Here is a 17,891-nt window from a genome sequence, read left to right on the forward strand (position 1 = left end):
GGGCACGGAGTCCTGGCCCCCCTGCTTCAGGCACGGTGCCTCTGGTGGTTGCCACCGGCATGGGGCACCCGCCCACACGCCTCCCCCGGCCCCAATGTGCAATCTGCAGCCCCACCCATGACTGCTTAAATCCAGGACCGAGTGTGACCCCATGTGGTGACAAGAGGCAGTACAGGCTGGAACTAGAGAGCCAGAGGGTGTGTCTACACTGCAGCTGAGCCCGGGTCCACAGGCTTGCGAGAGTGGAGGCTTGTGGGCGCAGGCTAAAAAAAGCTGTGTAAACGTTGCATTGAGGTTAGGCTTGAGCCCCTGAATGGCAACATCCACACAGCTATTTTCAGTGCGCGAGGGAGCCGGCCTGGGAGATCTCCCTGCCAGATGCAGTGTAGACATAACCTGAAAGAACCCCAGGGTCTGTCCCTGTCCAGCAGCCTCAATAAAGAATCCCCTTTATATTCCCTAGAGCCGAGGCCTGTCTCTTCTCTGCACCTTTTACCATGGCCAAGCAAACCTCAGCTCCCCAGAGGAGCTGGGCCAAGAACTCGTTTTTCGGGTCACTGGCCGGACCAAAACCATTCATTTTGGGTCAACCGCCGATGAAAGTTTTTTTGGCAAACGGAGAAGTTAAAAAACGTAGAGGAAACAAAACCTTTCACGTTTGAGCTTTTTTTAAAAAAAAATTATTGAAGTGAATTTCTAAACAAAGTCACTTTGGATTTTTTTTGTTTTATTTTTAATTCAAACATTGTCATTTTTAAAAGTCTATTTTTAGGGTTTCCCTCCCCTCCCCCAACCACCACAATTCAGCAAACTCAAAAAGTTTCTTGACCTAAATCTTCATTTATTTATTTATTTATTTATTTTATTTTGGCCAAAAAAATAAAAATCCCAGAAAAGTCTGCCAGCGGCTGTCCCAGCTTTGACGGAAGCAGTGAACCTGCGCAGGTGGGGTAATGTAATGTTACTGTCAATGACCAGCCAATGGGAGAAGCTGCCACAGAACGTGCTGGGGGCTGTGTCATCACCTTCTCCTGAACCTGGCAGCATTCGCCAGGGGCTATAAATAGACCAACAGGGACACACCTTTTATTGCTGTTGAAACCGTTTGGGCCGGAGCATGTTTCTGGAGGGGTGGGGGCTTCCTGCAGGTGCAACGCCCGCTGCGTGTCTGACTTTGGCAGCAGAGGAAGCCCAGGGAAGCTGGCTACGCGGTGTGTTACTGGAGTGCTTATGAGCAGGGCCCCGAGCATTACGTGGATCACAGTCACAGCGAGGCGATGGGGAGCTTTAGGTGGGTGTTTGACACAGATTTCTGCTGTGCCCCTCACTGAGCCTGCAGCCGCACTGCTCCCAGGCCGTGACACTGTTGGGCTTGCTCCTCGGATGGGCGACCTCAAACCACAAAGAGGCTCGTTCGAACCCGCCAGATCCCGTCGCTGTGTGTCTGACAGTGGCGCTTAGAGATCCCAGCTGAGATCTGGGCCTCCTTGTGCTTGCAAGCTGAATAGAGGGGTTTCCCCCTGCTGGAACTGAGCCCCATTTCACACTGGGGGTCCCGTGGCAGGGCAGGTAATGAAACCAAGATCTCCTGCCTCCCACTCCAGTGCCTTAGCCACAAAAGCAGCCTTTCTGTAGGGAGTGTTCGGATTTGGTTCTGGGCCTGGCTCTGTCTTGAGACACAGCAGGTGTTTTGGCCGGGATGACCTCAAGGCCCCGGTAGAACCCCAAGGCCAACCACGGGGTCTCTCGGCCCGCGGCATCACTTATTCTGGAGCTGCAGCAAACGCAGGCCGCAGCCGCCTGCCTGGGTGTCCTCTCTGCCTGCCCTTCGTTGCCCTTGTTTAGCGGCAGCGACAGGCCTGATCCCAGCCCTCGGCGAGAGAATCCCTAAGCACGGTGGCTCAGGGCCGCAGTAGACACGGTCTCGTCAGCAGAGAGGGCAGCAGAAGGGATGGATTGAGCAGGGGGAGTTGCGATCCGAGCTCTGGGACTGGTGTCCTTATGCACCTGAGGGTCTCTTCTTTATTCCAAACTGACACCCCCCCCCCCTTGGGGAAAGCTCTGTAGGTCTGGAGTTTAGGTTCGTCTGGATCACGTCTCTCCAGAGGCTGTTTGAGCGACCACCGAGCTCCAGAGTGCTGGGAAGCTCCCGGGGGGAGTGGGGCAGCTTTGCAAGTGTTAGTTTGGCACATCGAGCTCCAGGAAGTGAATGGAAACGATCTCATAGAATCATAGAATGTCAGGGCTGGAAGGGACCTCAGGAGGTATCTAGTCCCACCCCCTGCTCAAAGCAGGACCAATCCCCAACTAAATCATCCCACAACAGGCCCTTCTGCAGCCTCCCCCCACCCCCGGGGCCCATATTACCATTGTAGCTGAATGCCTCACCATCTTACTCAATGTATCCTCACAACACCCCGGAGGGGGACAGTGCTCAGTCCCCATTGCACCAGCAGGGGACAGGGGGCCAAGAGAGACTAAGGGATGCAGGAAGCCCGTGGCAGAGCAGGGAGACAGGGGTTCGATTCCCAAGTTCCCTGCTACTGCCCTAAGCATTAGGCCTCCTTTAACTTGAGCTATGCAGTTTGGCCCTAATATGACAGCAAGAGCCTCGGGAACAGGCCCTGCAATACCAGTCAATGGGCTCCATACACCCAAGGCCTGGCTGTTGCCAATTATCTGCCAGGATCAGGGCTCATCTGTACGGTTTTTGTGCTGCTTTAACTAGATCAGTTTGAACCTGGTATAGTTAAATTGGTACAAACCCCTATAGTTAAATTGGTACAAACCTCCGTTATACTAGTCAAAAGGTGTTTACATCCATATAGCTTAGTCCTGGTCGACACGGGGACCTTTTTTTTTTTTTTTTTTTTTTTTTTTTTTTGGTATAACCTAAGGTGTGAATAAATCCATCTAGTTATACCAGTATAATCCTCCAGGTGGACTCCTGCTAGGGTGACCAGATGTCCCGATTTTATAGGGACAGTCCCGATATTTGGGGCTGTTTTTTATATGGGCTCCTAGTACCCCCACCCCCTGTCCCGATTTTTCACACTTGCTATCTGGTCACCCTAATCCTGCCCCAGTATAAAGATGACCTTTTTTCAGGTTCGCACATGCTGCTTGGGAAGGAGTTTAAGCTAAACTGAAAAAAGCCACTGTTATACAGGAATAAGCCCAGATCTCCACTACAAATGTTTGCCAACACAGCTGTGTTGCTCGGGGGGGGGGGTGGAGGTGCAGAGGTGTGATCTTCGACCAACAGACAAAAGTGGGAGGGAAAACAGAGACACAGAGAAGCTAAGTCAAGCTGGGTGAAGTTTTCAGATGAATAACTGATTTGCCAAAAAAAACACATTTTGAGTATGCTGGAACTTTCTGCAAATTCGGGTCAAATCTGGCAAATAGTTTTGGCTGAATTTTTTTTTTTTTTTAAAGTTAAACCCTTTCCACTTTTCGTTTCGAGCCGAGGTTTTTGTTTAGAAGTTTAGTGAGTTTGTTCCTTTAAAAAAAAAAAAAAAAAAGGGTAAAATAAACACCCGAACACTAAACGAAACAAGCAAAAAAACCCAATCAGTTGGAGTCAAATGAAATATTTTGTTTGACACCCCTCCCCCCCAAATTTTTCTCAAATGTTTCCATTCAGCCACCAAATTGAAAAATCCGTTCTTCATCCCGCTCTGAGGCCATGTCTACACGACCACTTAGGTCGGTACAACTTGCGTCACTCAGGGCTGTGAATAAACCACCCCCCTGAGCAACATAACTCACACCGACATAAGCACCGGTGTGGACAGCGCCATGTCCCACCGATATAGCTATCGCCGCTTGTTGGAGGTGGATTAATTCTGTCGATGGGAGAGCTGTAAGCCAAGTGACATGCCCATGGTCACCCAGCTGAGCAAGGAATGGAACTGAAGTTCCAAACCTCTAGCCTATGCTGCCTTCTGATTAGGATGCAATGATTTGGGGAGTGCAGCAGGTTTCTATTTTCCTAACTGGATCTTCTCCCTCCCCATTGATTTCACGCCCAAACCCTCCCACCTACCTACCCCGGCTCCTCTGACTTTCCCCGGTGCTGAAGCAGCACCTTGGCAGTTGGGAGCATTCCCCGCCTTCTGACAGCTCCTCTCCCTGCCTCACAGCTGGCGTGAGCCTGTCTGCAGTACTCTGGAGCAAGCAGGGAGGTGGCTCGTCCACAAAACTCCATTTGTCTGGTTCAAGCCCAGCTCAGGGACACTGAGCCCGCAGTGACAGTGAAATCCAAAAGGCCGCGTGGGATCCGGTGGCGGCGCTGGGAGACCCCCATGCACAGGCTGCCCGGCCAAGGAGCGCTCTGCTTTAGCAACAAGTGCACAGACAGGATAAACAAAGGGCCGAGGGAGGGCTGCACAGGAAGGGGAAAGTTCAGCCGTTGTCTGTGTGCTGTGTCCGGTTCGCTGCGGGCCACAATGATTCTATTCACGGACACCCCCCCACAGCATGCGAGAGCCTCCCCTTCCCCAGCTCGTCTCTTGTCCTGCGCTCTGACGCTCCCTGCGTTCGTTTGCTCTCGTTGCAGGATCACGGAGGCCGGCGCCATTCAGCAAGACAGGCTGCAGGCCATAGCGGTAAGTGGTCCCGTCCCATCTCCTTCCGTCTTCGATATCGTGCAATGAATCCACCGGGCCTCGACCAGCGGGGCTGGCTCCAGGTAGCATTTCGTGGCAACGTGACTGGCCCCCCTCCAGACCATGTGGTGGTAATGTCAATGTGCCAAGGCCCAGACCTGGGATGCAGGGCGTCACCCTGGGCTGGAATGAGGGATAAACAGAACGTATTCATGCAGCAGCCGCATAATGCTGGTGGGATCCCTTTCTTCAGGCTGAGTAGCTCTTTCTGTGACCCCAGGGCAATGATCTAAGTACACTGCCCAGGGGACCAGATAGACCAAGTGAGTGAACCCTGGGCGGGGTGGCAGAGGTGGCTGCACACGAGGGCTGGGTCTTGCCTATAGTTTATACAACACTATAGGCTCACTCGGCGCTCAGGGCAGCAGCCCTGGCTCCTGATTCCTGATTGTGCTAAAGCCCCTCTGGCAGCACAAAGGGACCTTAAAGTGGGTGGAAACAACCCCCTGAGATTATTACACCCCCTCCCACCCGCAGGGGACCTCCCCCCTCTGCAGCGCTGGCTGTATGTGTAAGGAGGTGTCATGTTGTGGGGGGTGGCCAGAGCAGTACAGCTGTTCTCCGTTTCACAAGGCCCGTCAGAGGCCATGGGAAGCGGTGCGTACATTGGAGTAACCCCGAGGCTGCTCTCCTAGGAGGCCAGGCAGGGCCCTGAACTGGCTCAGAATACGGGGCGTGCAAAGGTCAGCTTAATCCTCCTCTTCTTTCCCACTGTCTCTGCCTTACATGCAGGAACAAGGGAACGGAGCAGCAGGCTCCCAGTCTTTCCGATCGCTGCCCCTCCTCATGGGTCTAGTTAGTTTCCCGTTTCTTCACACCGGCATTGCTGTTTGATAGCCAAGCACGGCCATCCCAGAGACCAGTGCCTTGGAGGGAAGGGAAGGTGTAGACCCCAGGGGAGCCTGGGCAGAGAGAAGACAAGGAGACTCAGAAGCTTAATCCTGACAATCCGTTCCTCCCGCGCCCTTCCAAAAATGGTGGTATTGTGATTACAGGGAAATTGTGGATGACTAACGCAAAGAAAAATCATACAAACCACCAGGAGCAGGTGTCCTAGTTACCTGCTCTGGGCCGGTTTTTGGAGCAGAGGAAAGGAGTCAGGATTCCTGGGTTCTCTTCCAGGTTCTGCCCCTGCTTCCCGCAGGAGCGTGGGGAAATCGCCAGGCCTTGGTATCCCCAAGCGAGAGCTACTTGTCTGGGCAGCGGTGAGGCTTAATGGATGAATTAACGAACGGCCTCCCAGAAGCTGCGGTGAAAGGCAAACGAATGTCTGATTGTTCATCGCTATTACTAGTTCCCCAGCCTGGGCAATGGAAAGACGCCCAGGGCCAGATCCTCAAAGGTATTGAGGCTCCAAGCTTCTGGGGTCTGGGGCCCTTTGGATCAGGCCCCACAGGAGGGTGATTTCGTGCTTGCAAACAAGATCCCCGTGCCTATTCAGTGAATGGAGGTTTTGGCAGGGGCTGACTCACTTACCGGCGGCTGTCTAGGACCCAGTAACATGCCGGCTGAGTGAGCCGTAAGGGGCTCCTCCTGTGGGTCTGACTCCAAACAGCTGATTTCCAGGGCGCACGCATCTGGTGCCAGCTGGGCTGTGGGTGAGGCGAGATTCCCCTTCCTGTTGGCCAATGAGAGCTGATGGGGTTTGAGCTGCAGTCGCTGCTGGCTGGCTGGCTCCTTCCCAGCGGCCTGGAGATCTGGCGGATGGTGGAGTCAGTTTCTATGGGGCTTTCGCAAGTGTGCAGAGGCATCCGGTCAATGCCGTGGTTTACTGGTGGGGGCCTGACTTCTAAAGCCCAGAGAGAAAAGGGCTGTGTAAGGGAGCAGAAAGGGGCATTATTGTCAAGAGAACAGGAAGCATCATCCAGCAAGGAGCTGAGCGCCTCCTGCAAGACGCCAAGCGCCCTCCACTCCCAAAGGATCAGGCCCACGGACGTAAGGTCGCTTGTAACGGGAGCTCCCCAGCTCCGGGTGAATGAGGCTGCAGATGCGGAGAGCCAGCCTGGAGGCATGTAACTGCTGGGCCGTGCAGTCTCTGCCTGGTCCTCCTTTGAGCCAGAGCCAAGCGTGGTCCTCTCCCTATGGCCGCGTGTTGGCTCCCTGCCCGCACCTTTGTGTGGCCGCCTCGCCTGCCAGCTTTCCAGTCCCCACTTGCGATCGGGCCGGTCGCTGCCACACAAAGGGCAGATTGTTCTGGGCCGGGGAAGAAAACGCGTGACGCTTCCCAGGATCGGGATGTGGCTGAACCGACTCGGATGAAATAATCAGGACCGATTCCCAACAATGGGGCAAGGACTGGAGGTGGCTCGGATCTTCTCCGAGGGCTGGGGAAATCCAGTTCTCGTCTCGTTTCCGGGTGGAAAAAGCAAGGCCCAGCCTATGAGGCAGTGAGGACTAGCGGACAGAGGCACTAGACTATCACCCAGGAGATCTGTTTTCTATTCCAGGCCCTCTCACTGATCTGCTGCATGACCTCGAGCAAGTTACTTCAGCTCCGCATCTGTGGACTGGGAGTAATCACGCTTGTGGGAGGTCATTCCGGCAGTTCTAGCCCTCTGTGTCCCAGTGCTGATGGGGTTAGAGCAGCACTCCAGCAGGAAGAGCACGCTTGGTGTTAAAGACTTGGGAATCATTAGAAAAGGGATGGATAATAAGACCGAAAATATCATCTTGCCTCTCTGTAAATCCATGGTACGCCCACATCTTGAATACTGCGTGCCGATGTGGTCGCCCCATCTCAAAAAAGATCTATTGGAATTGGAAAAGGTACAGAAAAGGGCGACAAAAAACGATTAGGGGTATGGAACGGCTTCCGTATGAGGAGAGATTAATAAGACTGGGACTTTTGGAAAAGAGCTGACTGAGGAGGGGATATGATGGAGGTCTATAAAATCATGACTGGTGCGGAGAAAGTAAATAAGGAAGTGTTGTTTTCTCCTTCTCATAACACAAGAACTAGGGGTCACCCAATGAAATGAATAAGCAGCAGGCTTAAAACAAACAAAAGGAAGTATTTCTTCACACAACACACAGTCAACCTGTGGAACTCCTTGCCAGAGGATGTGTGAAGACCAAGTCTATGACGGAGTTCAAAAAAGAACTAGATAAGTTCATGGAGGATAGGTCCATCAATGGCTATTAGCCAGGATGGGCAGGGATAGTGCCCCTAGCCTCTGTTTGCCGGAAGCTGGGATTGAGTGACGGGGGATGGATCACTTGGTGATTCCCTGTTCTGTTCATTCCCTCTGGGGCACCTGGCATTGGCCACTGTCGGAAGACAGGATACTGGGCTGGATGGACCTTTGGTCTGACCCATTATGGCCGTTCTTATGTTCTTAAAGACCCAGAACTTGGAGTCGAGGTGACTGGGTTCTTTTTCCAGATGTGGGGAGAGTAAGATCTAGTGGTTAGAGCAGGGAATTGCGAGTCAGGACTTCTGGGCTCCATTTTCAGCTCTGCCGCTGTCTCACTGTGTATGCTTGGCCAAGTCCCTTCCCCCTTCTGGGCCTATAATGAGATTTCCCTGTCTCACTGTGCTGTTTAGGGGGCTTGACTCATTTGCGTTAATAACGGGCTTGGAGAAGGCATGATAGAAATGCAGCGTGATCTAGTGGATAGGGCACCAGATTGGGAGTCTGGAGCCCTGGGATCTATTGTCCATTCTGCCACTCGCCTGCTGTGTGATGCTGGGTGAGTCACGTCCCCTGCCTGTGCCTCAGTTTCCCCTCCCACCCTTTGTCTGTCTCTGTTTCATTTATAAGCTCTTTGGGACAGGGACTGTCTCTCATCGTGTCTCTGTGCAGCGCCAGGCACGATGGGGCCCTGATCTCAACTGGGCTTCTTGGCTTTATTGCAATAGAAATAATTCATAGTAATAATACTTGAGGTCCGAGTTCACTTTGGCCCTGGGAAAACAAGAATTCTGGGCATGTGTATGAATGTTGTTCCCTTCAAATTAGGGCAGGCATCAATTGCAAACAAGAGCCGTTATTGTCTGAGCAGCACAGGCTCCCATTTAGTCTGAAATACACGTGCTTCAGCCAGTGTAATTAAATTAAAATTCTCCTGGGAGAACACAGGGGTAAGTGAAGGGCAAATATATTTCATGAAAACCTGTTGCATAGCGCAGATACATTGCAGATGTCCGATGAAACCCAGGGCTGCAGCACGTTCGTCCACCCATGCTTGGTCCTTCCAGCTGGGACTCCAAGTGGCTGTACAGCTAATACTGCGACAGTAATTTATAGAGAGCCTCACTGAGACCAAGGCCCCGTTGTGCCAGGTGCAGGGCTGGCTCCAGGCACCAGCAAACCAAGCAGGTGCTTGGGGCGGTACATTTTCAGGGGCGGCATTCCAGCCAGCCTTTTTTTTTTTTTTTTTTGGCGCTTGGGCAGCAAAAGCCTAGAGCCGGCCCTGGCAGCAGCAGCGTGCCTGCACCAGGGGCGCCCTGGGGCCGCTGCCGTTCACGTCAGGGAGCAGCGCCTGCACCTTATGGCCGGGCGGGCTCTGAGCACGGGACACTCCGGCTGGGGGCTGCCCCTCGGGGTACACGGAGCTGCCTGCAGGTGCCGCAGGGCGGCCGCCCCCCAGCGCCGCAGCCGGGGCTGGGCGAAGCGGCCAGAGCCGCCCAGGGACTGTGGCAGGGCGGCCAGGAGCAGCAGCAGGAGCGGGGCCATAGAGGGCGGGGCGCTGCCGTGTGGGGCCTGCGGCCCGCTCACTGGGGCTCTGCTCCCTCTGGGGCTGCCCTGCCCCGGCTCCTCAGCCCCCTGCCAGAGCGGTCCCCCGGCTCTGTCCTCTCTGGTCCCAGCCAGTCCTGGAGGCGGGAGCCCCAGCTGGAGGGACCCTGGGCTGAGGCGCGGCCCGAGAGCCCCGCTGCTTACCCCGACCCTGCCAGCGCTGGACCAGCTGGAGGCAAGGGGAGAGCAGGTGGAGTCAGCGCTGGTGGGGGGAAGCCCAGCGCTGGGGCAGCAGGGGGTGCGGGTGGGATGGGGGAGAGAGCCCAGGGCTGGGGTGGGGGGCAGCCAAAAAATGTTTTGCTTGGGGCGGCAAAAAACCTAGAGCTGGCCCTAGCCAGGTGCTGTACATGCAGACAGTCTCCTCCCCAAAATGCTCACAATCTGAATAGACAAAGGATTATTATCCCCATTTTACAGATGGGGGAACTGAGGCACTTGTCTAAGGGCAGGAGAAGTCTGTGGCAGAGCCAGGACTAGAACCCAGCTCTCCTGAATCCCTGTCCAGACCATCCCTTTTTTTCCCACTAGGGCCCAAACTGGGACAGCCGGGAACTGATTTTCAGAGCTGCTGAGCGCCCGTGACGACAGTCTCAGCGCTGCTCTACTGGCCACTAACTGTGGATCCGCAGGGCCTAGCGTGCCCCAGCTGGGCCTGTCGCAGCGGGAGCGAGACCGAACACGTGGCAGATGCGCGGGGGATCTGAAGGGGAATGGGGAATTCCAATCGCAGCTGGAGGGCCTGGGCCTCAATATTTGTTCTTTCCTTATCGTCTTCCTGAATCCGAAAGGAAAAACCTCGAGCATGTTTGCTCTGAGTGCAGGGAGTAGACGCAATAGCTGCCCTGAGATCGGCCGTTAGAATGTTCCAGGCTCCTGCCCAGTCGCTGTCGCTCAAAAGCTAAGTACAGCGAATCGATCCAGGCACAAACACCAATCCCAGACCGTGGGGCTCGGAAATCCAGGCCGTCGAGTCAGGCAGCCATTCCCCTTTCTCCAGGCATCAACGATTTAGGATGCGTTCTATGTGCCGCGGTCACACATTGTGCAGCTGTGGGGCATTGGGCGTGTAGCTGCCAGGCATTGGTGGGGCAGCGGTTTATTGTAAATGTAGCTGTTGTGCGTTGGTTGTGTAGTGCCTGGTGTAGCTGTTGTGCATGGTTTGTTTAGCTGCCGTGCATTCTTTGCGTAGTTGTGCGTTGGGTAGGTAGCCGGGGAGCATTGCTTGTGTCGTTGTGGATAGGGCCATTGTCGAGCGTTGCTTGTTTGCGTAGCGGTTGTGCATTGTGGCGGTGGTGAGCGTTGGGAGTGTAGCTGCCGTGCTCGGTTTGTGTTGCTTGTTTGCATAGCTGTGTAGTTGTGAAGCGGCGTTTGTGTAGGTGTGGAATGTATGTGCCGCTGTTTTGCATAGTGTGTGTATTTGTTGTGTATTGTGTAGCTACAATTTCCAGGTAAGATAAAAATGAGGACAAATTATGCGGGGGGGGGCAGGGGGGAATGGAAGGAACAAACCCTAAAGGAGAGAGAGAAAAGCAGAAGAACATGGAGGGGGCCTGCCCCATCCACGCCTCCTGCATACCACAGTGATGGTGCAGCAGCAAGGGCTGAGAGGGGAGAAATCTCAGCTGTTGTTGAGGGGCGGGGGGGGGGGGGGGAGCAATTTCTTGAGTCAGTGAGAAAGGTCAGTCCAGTTAAATTGCCTCTGAAAACTTCAGGCCAGATCCCCAGCTGGTGTAAATCAGCCTCGCTCCCATTGGCGTCAATGGGGCTGTACCGATCTACACCTGCTAAGGACCCAGCCCAACACCTGCCCACCGGGTAATGGAAACTGTCCCACCTGTGCCTCCCCATGAGCGCTGGAGCTCAGCGGCTTTGCAGATTGCAGGAGGGACTGACTGAATCACTGACCCACGGGGGAAATGGCTGGAGACCTGACCGAGGGCCCGTGTTTAAGCGCACGGGTGAGCCAGCCCCCCTGATGTCAATGGGACGCCCCGCCTTCTGAAAGCTAAATCCGGCCACGTCTGTCCTAACAAACATGATTACCCCGAATTCATCCTTTTCTTTCCCCCCCCCCCTTCTTCGTCTTTTGCTTCTACGCTCAGGAGAAGAGGAAACGTCAGATCGAGATCGAAAATAAAAGACGGCAGCTCGAAGACGACAGACGCCAATTACAGCACCTAAAGGTAGCAACACGGATCTGGGCCCAATGCCGCAGGGCTGAACCTGAGCGGGACCCGAGCCAACCGCAAAGCATGCCCCGAACCGCAGCCCAGTGTCGCTGAGAGAGAGGGTTCGGGGTTTGCCTGGGCCTTACGAGACATGGGGTCAGTTCCCAGCTCTGCCACCGACTCCCTGTCCAGCCTTGGGCAAGTCACTTAGCACCAGATTGGTCAAGGTATTTAGGTGCCTAACTCCTCATTTTGGGGGTTAGGCACCGAAATATGTTTAAAAATCTGGCTTGGAGCTTCTCTAGGCCTCCGGTGCTGTCTGTGAAGTGGGGTAATGCTACTGCCCTTCCTTACAGGCTGTTGGGGGGTGAATAAAGACTGTGAGGTGCTCAGGAGAGCACAGAGGTGGACACTTTTCACATGGTTAGTGGGGTGGGGGAACCATTCCCCAAAAACTGTGCGACCCTTAAAATGTGCTTTATCCTTTATCCACCTTCCCCTCTGTACGCAGGTATTCAGTTCAGTGTTTCCTTGCACTCACTGCAGCCATCTCCCTGCTCGCTTGAGCCAGGTGGCAAAGTCTGGGGACTGACCCTAATGACTCACCTGCCCTAAGAAACGTGCCCTGGCACGGGACATCCCGCTGGCTAGAAACAGCTGCGATCGCCTGCAGACTAACCCACTGGGCTTTGGGTTTCCCCGAAGGCCTGATCTGAACAGCATGGCTAGGACAGGGCCTGGCTCTGAGTGCGTCTCTGGAGAGGGGAAAGCAGCATTTTCCCAGCACAGAGAACGTCCCTCGCTCCTCACCTTCTGCTAGGCTGTGCCCGAGCACCTCTGACTTGGGTTGGGAAGGGCCCTATGCTTTTCTGATGAGCCCCAGACTGCACGAGGTTTGAAACCACACCAGCGTAGCAGGCCATGGCTGTAGGTAGAGACACCGTGGTCATTGGTGGGGCTTGAACCTACAACCACGAGTACCCAAAGCCTATGCTGCTACTGGGAAAGTACTTTTGGATGAAAAAGTGTTAGCCAGCGCTAGTGGGTGGTTTGGTTTTCCTAGGTGGGAGGGAAGGAGTTAATGGAGAGTTTGACCCGAGTGAGAGGGAAGTGGTGAATTCACCATCTCTGGATGTCTTCAGATCAAGATTAGATGCCTTCTTGGAAGTGGCTTTAGCCAACATGATTGGGCTAATACAGGAGTGACTGGGTGAAATTCTAAGGCCTGCGGTATACAGGTCAGACTAGCTGTTCTAATAGTCCCTTCTGGCCTTAAGCTTGATGAAGACACCTGAGGGTTCACGCTCAGATGCTAGGATGATGGGCAGCAGTATAGACAGATTCAGCCCCATGATGCAGAGTGACGTCCTTGCCGGCTCATGGTCTGCAGGGCCATTAGTCCCTTGCTAATGTGTGTTCCTGGGAACACTCCACCCACACCCAGCGGCCCCTCCCATTGCAGGTAGTGGTAGGAGGTGTCATGGTACCACTCCAGGAGGCCCATTAGGAGAGACCCCAGTGCTCAGCCTCCTCCCTGCTATGTTCGTGGTGCAGCATTGGAGCCCAGGTTCTCACACCAGTGTCCCTAGTGCAGAGGGAGGAAAGTAACCGGTCTCTCTGTGTTCCCCTCCCAACCCTACCTAGTCCAAGGCTCTGAGGGAGAGGTGGCTGCTGGAAGGAGCCCCGTCGTCCGCCTCCGAGGAAGACGAGGCCATGAAGAAGCAGATGCAGGAAGACGAAGTGAAGACCAAGGAGCTGGAAGAAACCATCCAGAGGTAATGGCGAAGGAGTATAGGGAGGGAGGGAGGGCACCCCCCAGAGGTGAGGGGAGCGGGAGGCCATTGGTGGGCACAGAGTAGGTGGGAGCTGGTCCCGAGAAGAAAGTAGCAGGATACCAACAGCTACACCGAGAGCTTGGAGGCAAATGAAGGTGCTAGTTGGCTTTGCACTAACAACTCACTTCCCCACACCCTTCACCCCACCCCTGGTCTCCCTGCGTGCCCCTTCCCTGGCCAGTCTCCGGGATGTCACCAACACTTGTAGCCCCACTTGTGAGGGCCATGCAGAGCAGCTGGAAGAAGCCATGTCCTTCAGGGCTGATGGGACTATCACGCACAGGAGACCCAGTTCCCTTTGCACGTGGCTCCTGCTCGGAGAAACAGCCACGTGGAAAGGGACCCAGATTCACAGCACAAGCTTCAGACCGCACAGAACACACAATTCTGGAGCGTTCGTCTGGAGTCTGAGGCAGCGTGTTTTGAGCAGGCGCCTTCGAGTCAGGATGCTTGAGTGCTAGGCCTGACTTGGGGAGGCAGTGTGATCTAGTGGTTAAAGTGGGGGTGAGACTCTATTCCTGGCCCTGCCTCCGATTTTATTTGTGAGACCTCGGGCAAGTCATCTAATCTCCCTGTTTCTCCATCTGTGAAATGGAGAACGGGTCCATCCCTACCTAGGGCTTTGAGATTCTCTGATAAGAGGTGGTAAATATAAGATATTATTATAACCGGGCTAAATCCTGAGCTCTTGACTCAGATCTTACTCAAGCAAAGCCCCTGTGGCAATCACTGGGAATGTTGCCTGAGAGAGAACTGCAGGATTCGTACCCCTGCTAGCAGTGAGTTCGTGTTGAAGCCCTGCAGATACCTCGTGCTATTTTGGCTTCTCCAGTCCTGGAGTGTCTGCTGAAAGTGGGGCCGGGTGTCAGGGGGAGAGCTGTGCACAGCGGTGCGGGCTTTGGCGGGGAATAGGGTGGAGGGGAGCTGAAGGGGGTAGCTCAACTTCTTCAGGCGCATCCAGGCGGCAGGGTGTTGCCAGGAAATACAACGGACTTGCGCTCCCTGTTCCTTGCACCGCCTCCCACACAGGGGAGCGTCTGACACACACAGCTGAACATTCCAAGTTCCCTCCCTCCGGGAGCTGCTGACCCTGGCAGTTTTCCCATCCTCTCCCCCAAGCAGTGGAGAGCGAAGCCCCTTTCGCTGTCTGTGCATCCGGGGCAGAGCCACAGCTCCATAGCTGGGCTGCAGAGCAGGGCTGCAGGGACTCGGTTTGGTCTGCAGCCCTATCAAAGTCCGGAGGGTTTTTTTTCCCCAGAGCCGCCCTCCTCCTCCTCTGTCACTTTAAAGCCTCCCTCCCCACCCATACAGCAGCCTTGACCTTTTGACTCTGGTATGCTGGAAGCGAGGGCGGGTGGGAAATATTCCATCTAAACTGATTTGGGCTGGAAATCAGGGAATTCAATTAAATGGGATTTTGCGCAGGAAGTTTCAGTTGAGCATCGAACCTCGATGCTGTGATTGCGAAATGCTGCCCCGGTGCCTCGGAGGAGTTACAGTTTGGGTGTCCTGGGCTCCCATTCGGCTATGTGGACCGGGCCTCTCAACCAAACTTCCCCTCCCCTGAGGCCTCGTAGATGTATGCCTGCCATGATGCACCTCCCTCCCCCCACCAAAATGAACCAGGGTTTGGAATAGCAGCCGGTGACAGGTTGGGATCACGGAGGGCTGAATGTAGAGAACCTGGGGGTGGAATAACCGGGAGCGATGGGTCAGGACTGAGCTGCAGTGGAGATGGTCATATAACATCTGGCCTCGCGAACATTGGCCATCTCCAGCCCGTACTGTTCATAGAATATCAGGGTTGGAAGGGACCTAGTCCAACCCCCTGCTCAAAGCAGGGCCAATCCCCAGACAGATTTTTGCCCCTGATCCCTAAATGTCCCCCTTAAGGATTGAACTCACAACCCTGGGTTTAGCAGGCCAATGCTCAAACCACTGAGCTTTCCCTTCCATTTTTTAAGTGCTAAATTCCCTCCCGTTCAAAGGCCAAGCAGTTTGGTTTTCCCCCTGTAATTTTCTCCTCATGCAGAGGGGATTTCAGAACGCACTTGCTTTGCCCTTGTGGGGGGAGGCCGATAGCCATACGCCCAGCACCCTAGAGCACCCATCAGCGGCAATTAGGAGACGACATTATTTAAAGTGAAAATCCAATAGCGATTGGGAGGGGGGAAGGGGGGAAATTGAATCCATCAGGAACCTGGGACGCTGTAATGCTGCCCCCGGGGAGGTATGCCTGAACACAGATGGCTTCGCTCCCCCAGCTCTCTCCCTAATGGCATTTGTGCTTTTCACGTTGCTAGAGGCTGCGGGAAGCTTCCCAGCTAGACACATTTCAGAGTAGCAGCCGTGTTAGTCTGTATCCGCAAAAAGAACAGGAGTACTTGTGGCACCTTAGAGACTAACAAATTTAGTCTCTAAGGTGCCACAAGTACTCCTGTTCTTTTTGCAGCTAGACACACAAACTCAGGGCTGAGGGGCGAGGAGCACTTGGTGCCATGGACAAAGCTCCATGACGATCTACAGTAGAGGGATGATCCTAACGTTGCCTGGGAGGGGGGCCCATTAGCTGGGCCTTTCCCATCTCTAGCTCGGCGCTCCTATGAGTCTGTGTTTTGCATCCGTCTAGAGCCATTTTGCTTTTCAGTCTTGGGGGCAAAGTGGGTTTATACAGTCTCTGCTGATCTGTGTTCCTGAAATTGATCAGCCCCGAACGCCTGCCCCCTCACCACCTAGACTCTGCCTTCCCCTTCCCCTCCACAGATGACAAAGGGGACATCCCCAAGGAGGCCAGTCACAGCTGCTGCTTGCATGGCAGCACTACCATCCACAGACAAATTGGACTCTGCATTTCACAGCAAGCACAAATCCACCCTGTGGTTTCAATGGGATGTCACCGAGAGCAGAATTTAACCCGTCTGTGCATTGTTACCTACATGCTCAATGTCCTCATTAGACAGAGTGGGAAGTCTTGCCTATTTCAAAACATGCAACAATTTCCCCTTTGAAATCAAGAGGAGATTAAGCGGGGACATGAGAACGGTCTTAAATAAATAAAGATATCCTTTCTCCTAGAACTGGAAGGGACCTTGAAAGGTCATCGAGTCCAGCCCCCTGCCTTCACTAGCAGGACCAAGTACTGATTTTGCCCTAGATCCCTAAGCCGCCCCCTCAAGGATTGAACTCACAACCCTGGATTTAGCAGGCTAATGCTCAAACCACTGAGCTATCCCTCCCCCCCCAAACAGTTGGAAGGCTGCTATAAAAAAGATGGAGAAAAGTTGCTCTTTCTTGCCATCGAGGGCAGGGCAAGAGGCCACGGGTTCAAACAACAGCACAGCAGATTTAGATGAAATCTCAGGAAAAAGTTCCTGGCTGTAAGAACGGTAGGACGATGGAACAGACTGCCTCGGGAGGCAGTGAAGGAGCTTTCACAGGAGGTTTTCTAAAGGAGGCTGGACAGCCATCTGTCTTGGATTGTTTAGACACAACAAATCCTGCATTTTGGCAGGGGGTCAGACTAGATGGCCCTTTAAGAGGTCTCAGGGATGGGGCGGTCACTTTCAGACTCGTTAGAACTCTCAGTCGCCAATCAGAGTACACTGAAGCATGTATGCGATCTGATTGGCTAATGGCCTGGATAGCACTGATTCCTGGGGAGGAAGGTATGGATTCCCTCACATGGCTGTTTTCAGACAGCTGTGATCTGGGATTTGTCTCCTGTATGGAACAGTGCGCATGTGGTATCAGACATTTATTGTTATTTAGTAGGTGGCATTGGCTGGATAGTCGGGAAGAAGTCGGACCACTGTTTAGCTTCCCAGTGGATATTGAACACGGCAGCAACCAAATCTGGAGTGCTGGCTTTGCAGTCGTATATCTTAGGAGACTTAGATGAGTTAGAAGGAAAAGCGAGAAACGTTTACCCTCTCCCAGTAACCTCCTTCCTGTTCATTCAGCTGCCAAAGAGCAGAAAGAAAAAGCCAGCAGCAAAGAAGCTTTGCTAGGAGAGGTATCCCAGCAGCCAGAATGCAGTAAATTACTCCCTCTCTGTCATGCTGGCCATTAATTACAGAGAATCAGTGCAGATATAGGTCAGATCCAAAGAGGCCATTGTCCCTGTTTTAATGGCACAATGGATTTTTCAGAGACTGGAGAGGGGAAGGGCGCTTTACAAACAGGAGACAAAAATAAAAATCTGCTGAAGGGGACACTGTCAAAATAAAAATTGTGCGTGTCCAGGCCGGATGGTGATCTAAGCTATATGGGTACAAATCTGGAGGAAGTTCACTGACATCCCGGTTCTATACCAACAGAAGTGAGGTCAGAACGAGGCCTCTTTGTTTAAAAATTCCCTGCCTGAATTGCTAATAATTAGAACTAGTTGAGAAACGGGGACAGGTTTTTATGAGAAATTGTGAAGCTTTTGGAGGCAAAAAGCTCAGCAACATTTGTAATATTTCATCTGACTAATAACATAAC

General features: G+C 53.6%; 1 protein-coding gene across 1 annotated transcript in view; it reads left to right on the forward strand.

Annotated features, from left to right (window-relative positions):
* The window catches only part of PALM (paralemmin), a 62,930-nt gene that overhangs the window by 24,904 nt on the left and 20,135 nt on the right, over positions 1-17,891 (forward strand). The window contains 2 exon segments of the mRNA XM_065422226.1: positions 11,509-11,589; positions 13,219-13,349. Of these exon segments, the coding sequence (XP_065278298.1) occupies positions 11,509-11,589; positions 13,219-13,349 (212 nt within the window).

The sequence above is a fragment of the Emys orbicularis genome, chromosome 24 (genome assembly GCF_028017835.1).
Source record: "Emys orbicularis isolate rEmyOrb1 chromosome 24, rEmyOrb1.hap1, whole genome shotgun sequence".
Classification (NCBI taxonomy): domain Eukaryota; kingdom Metazoa; phylum Chordata; order Testudines; family Emydidae; genus Emys; species Emys orbicularis.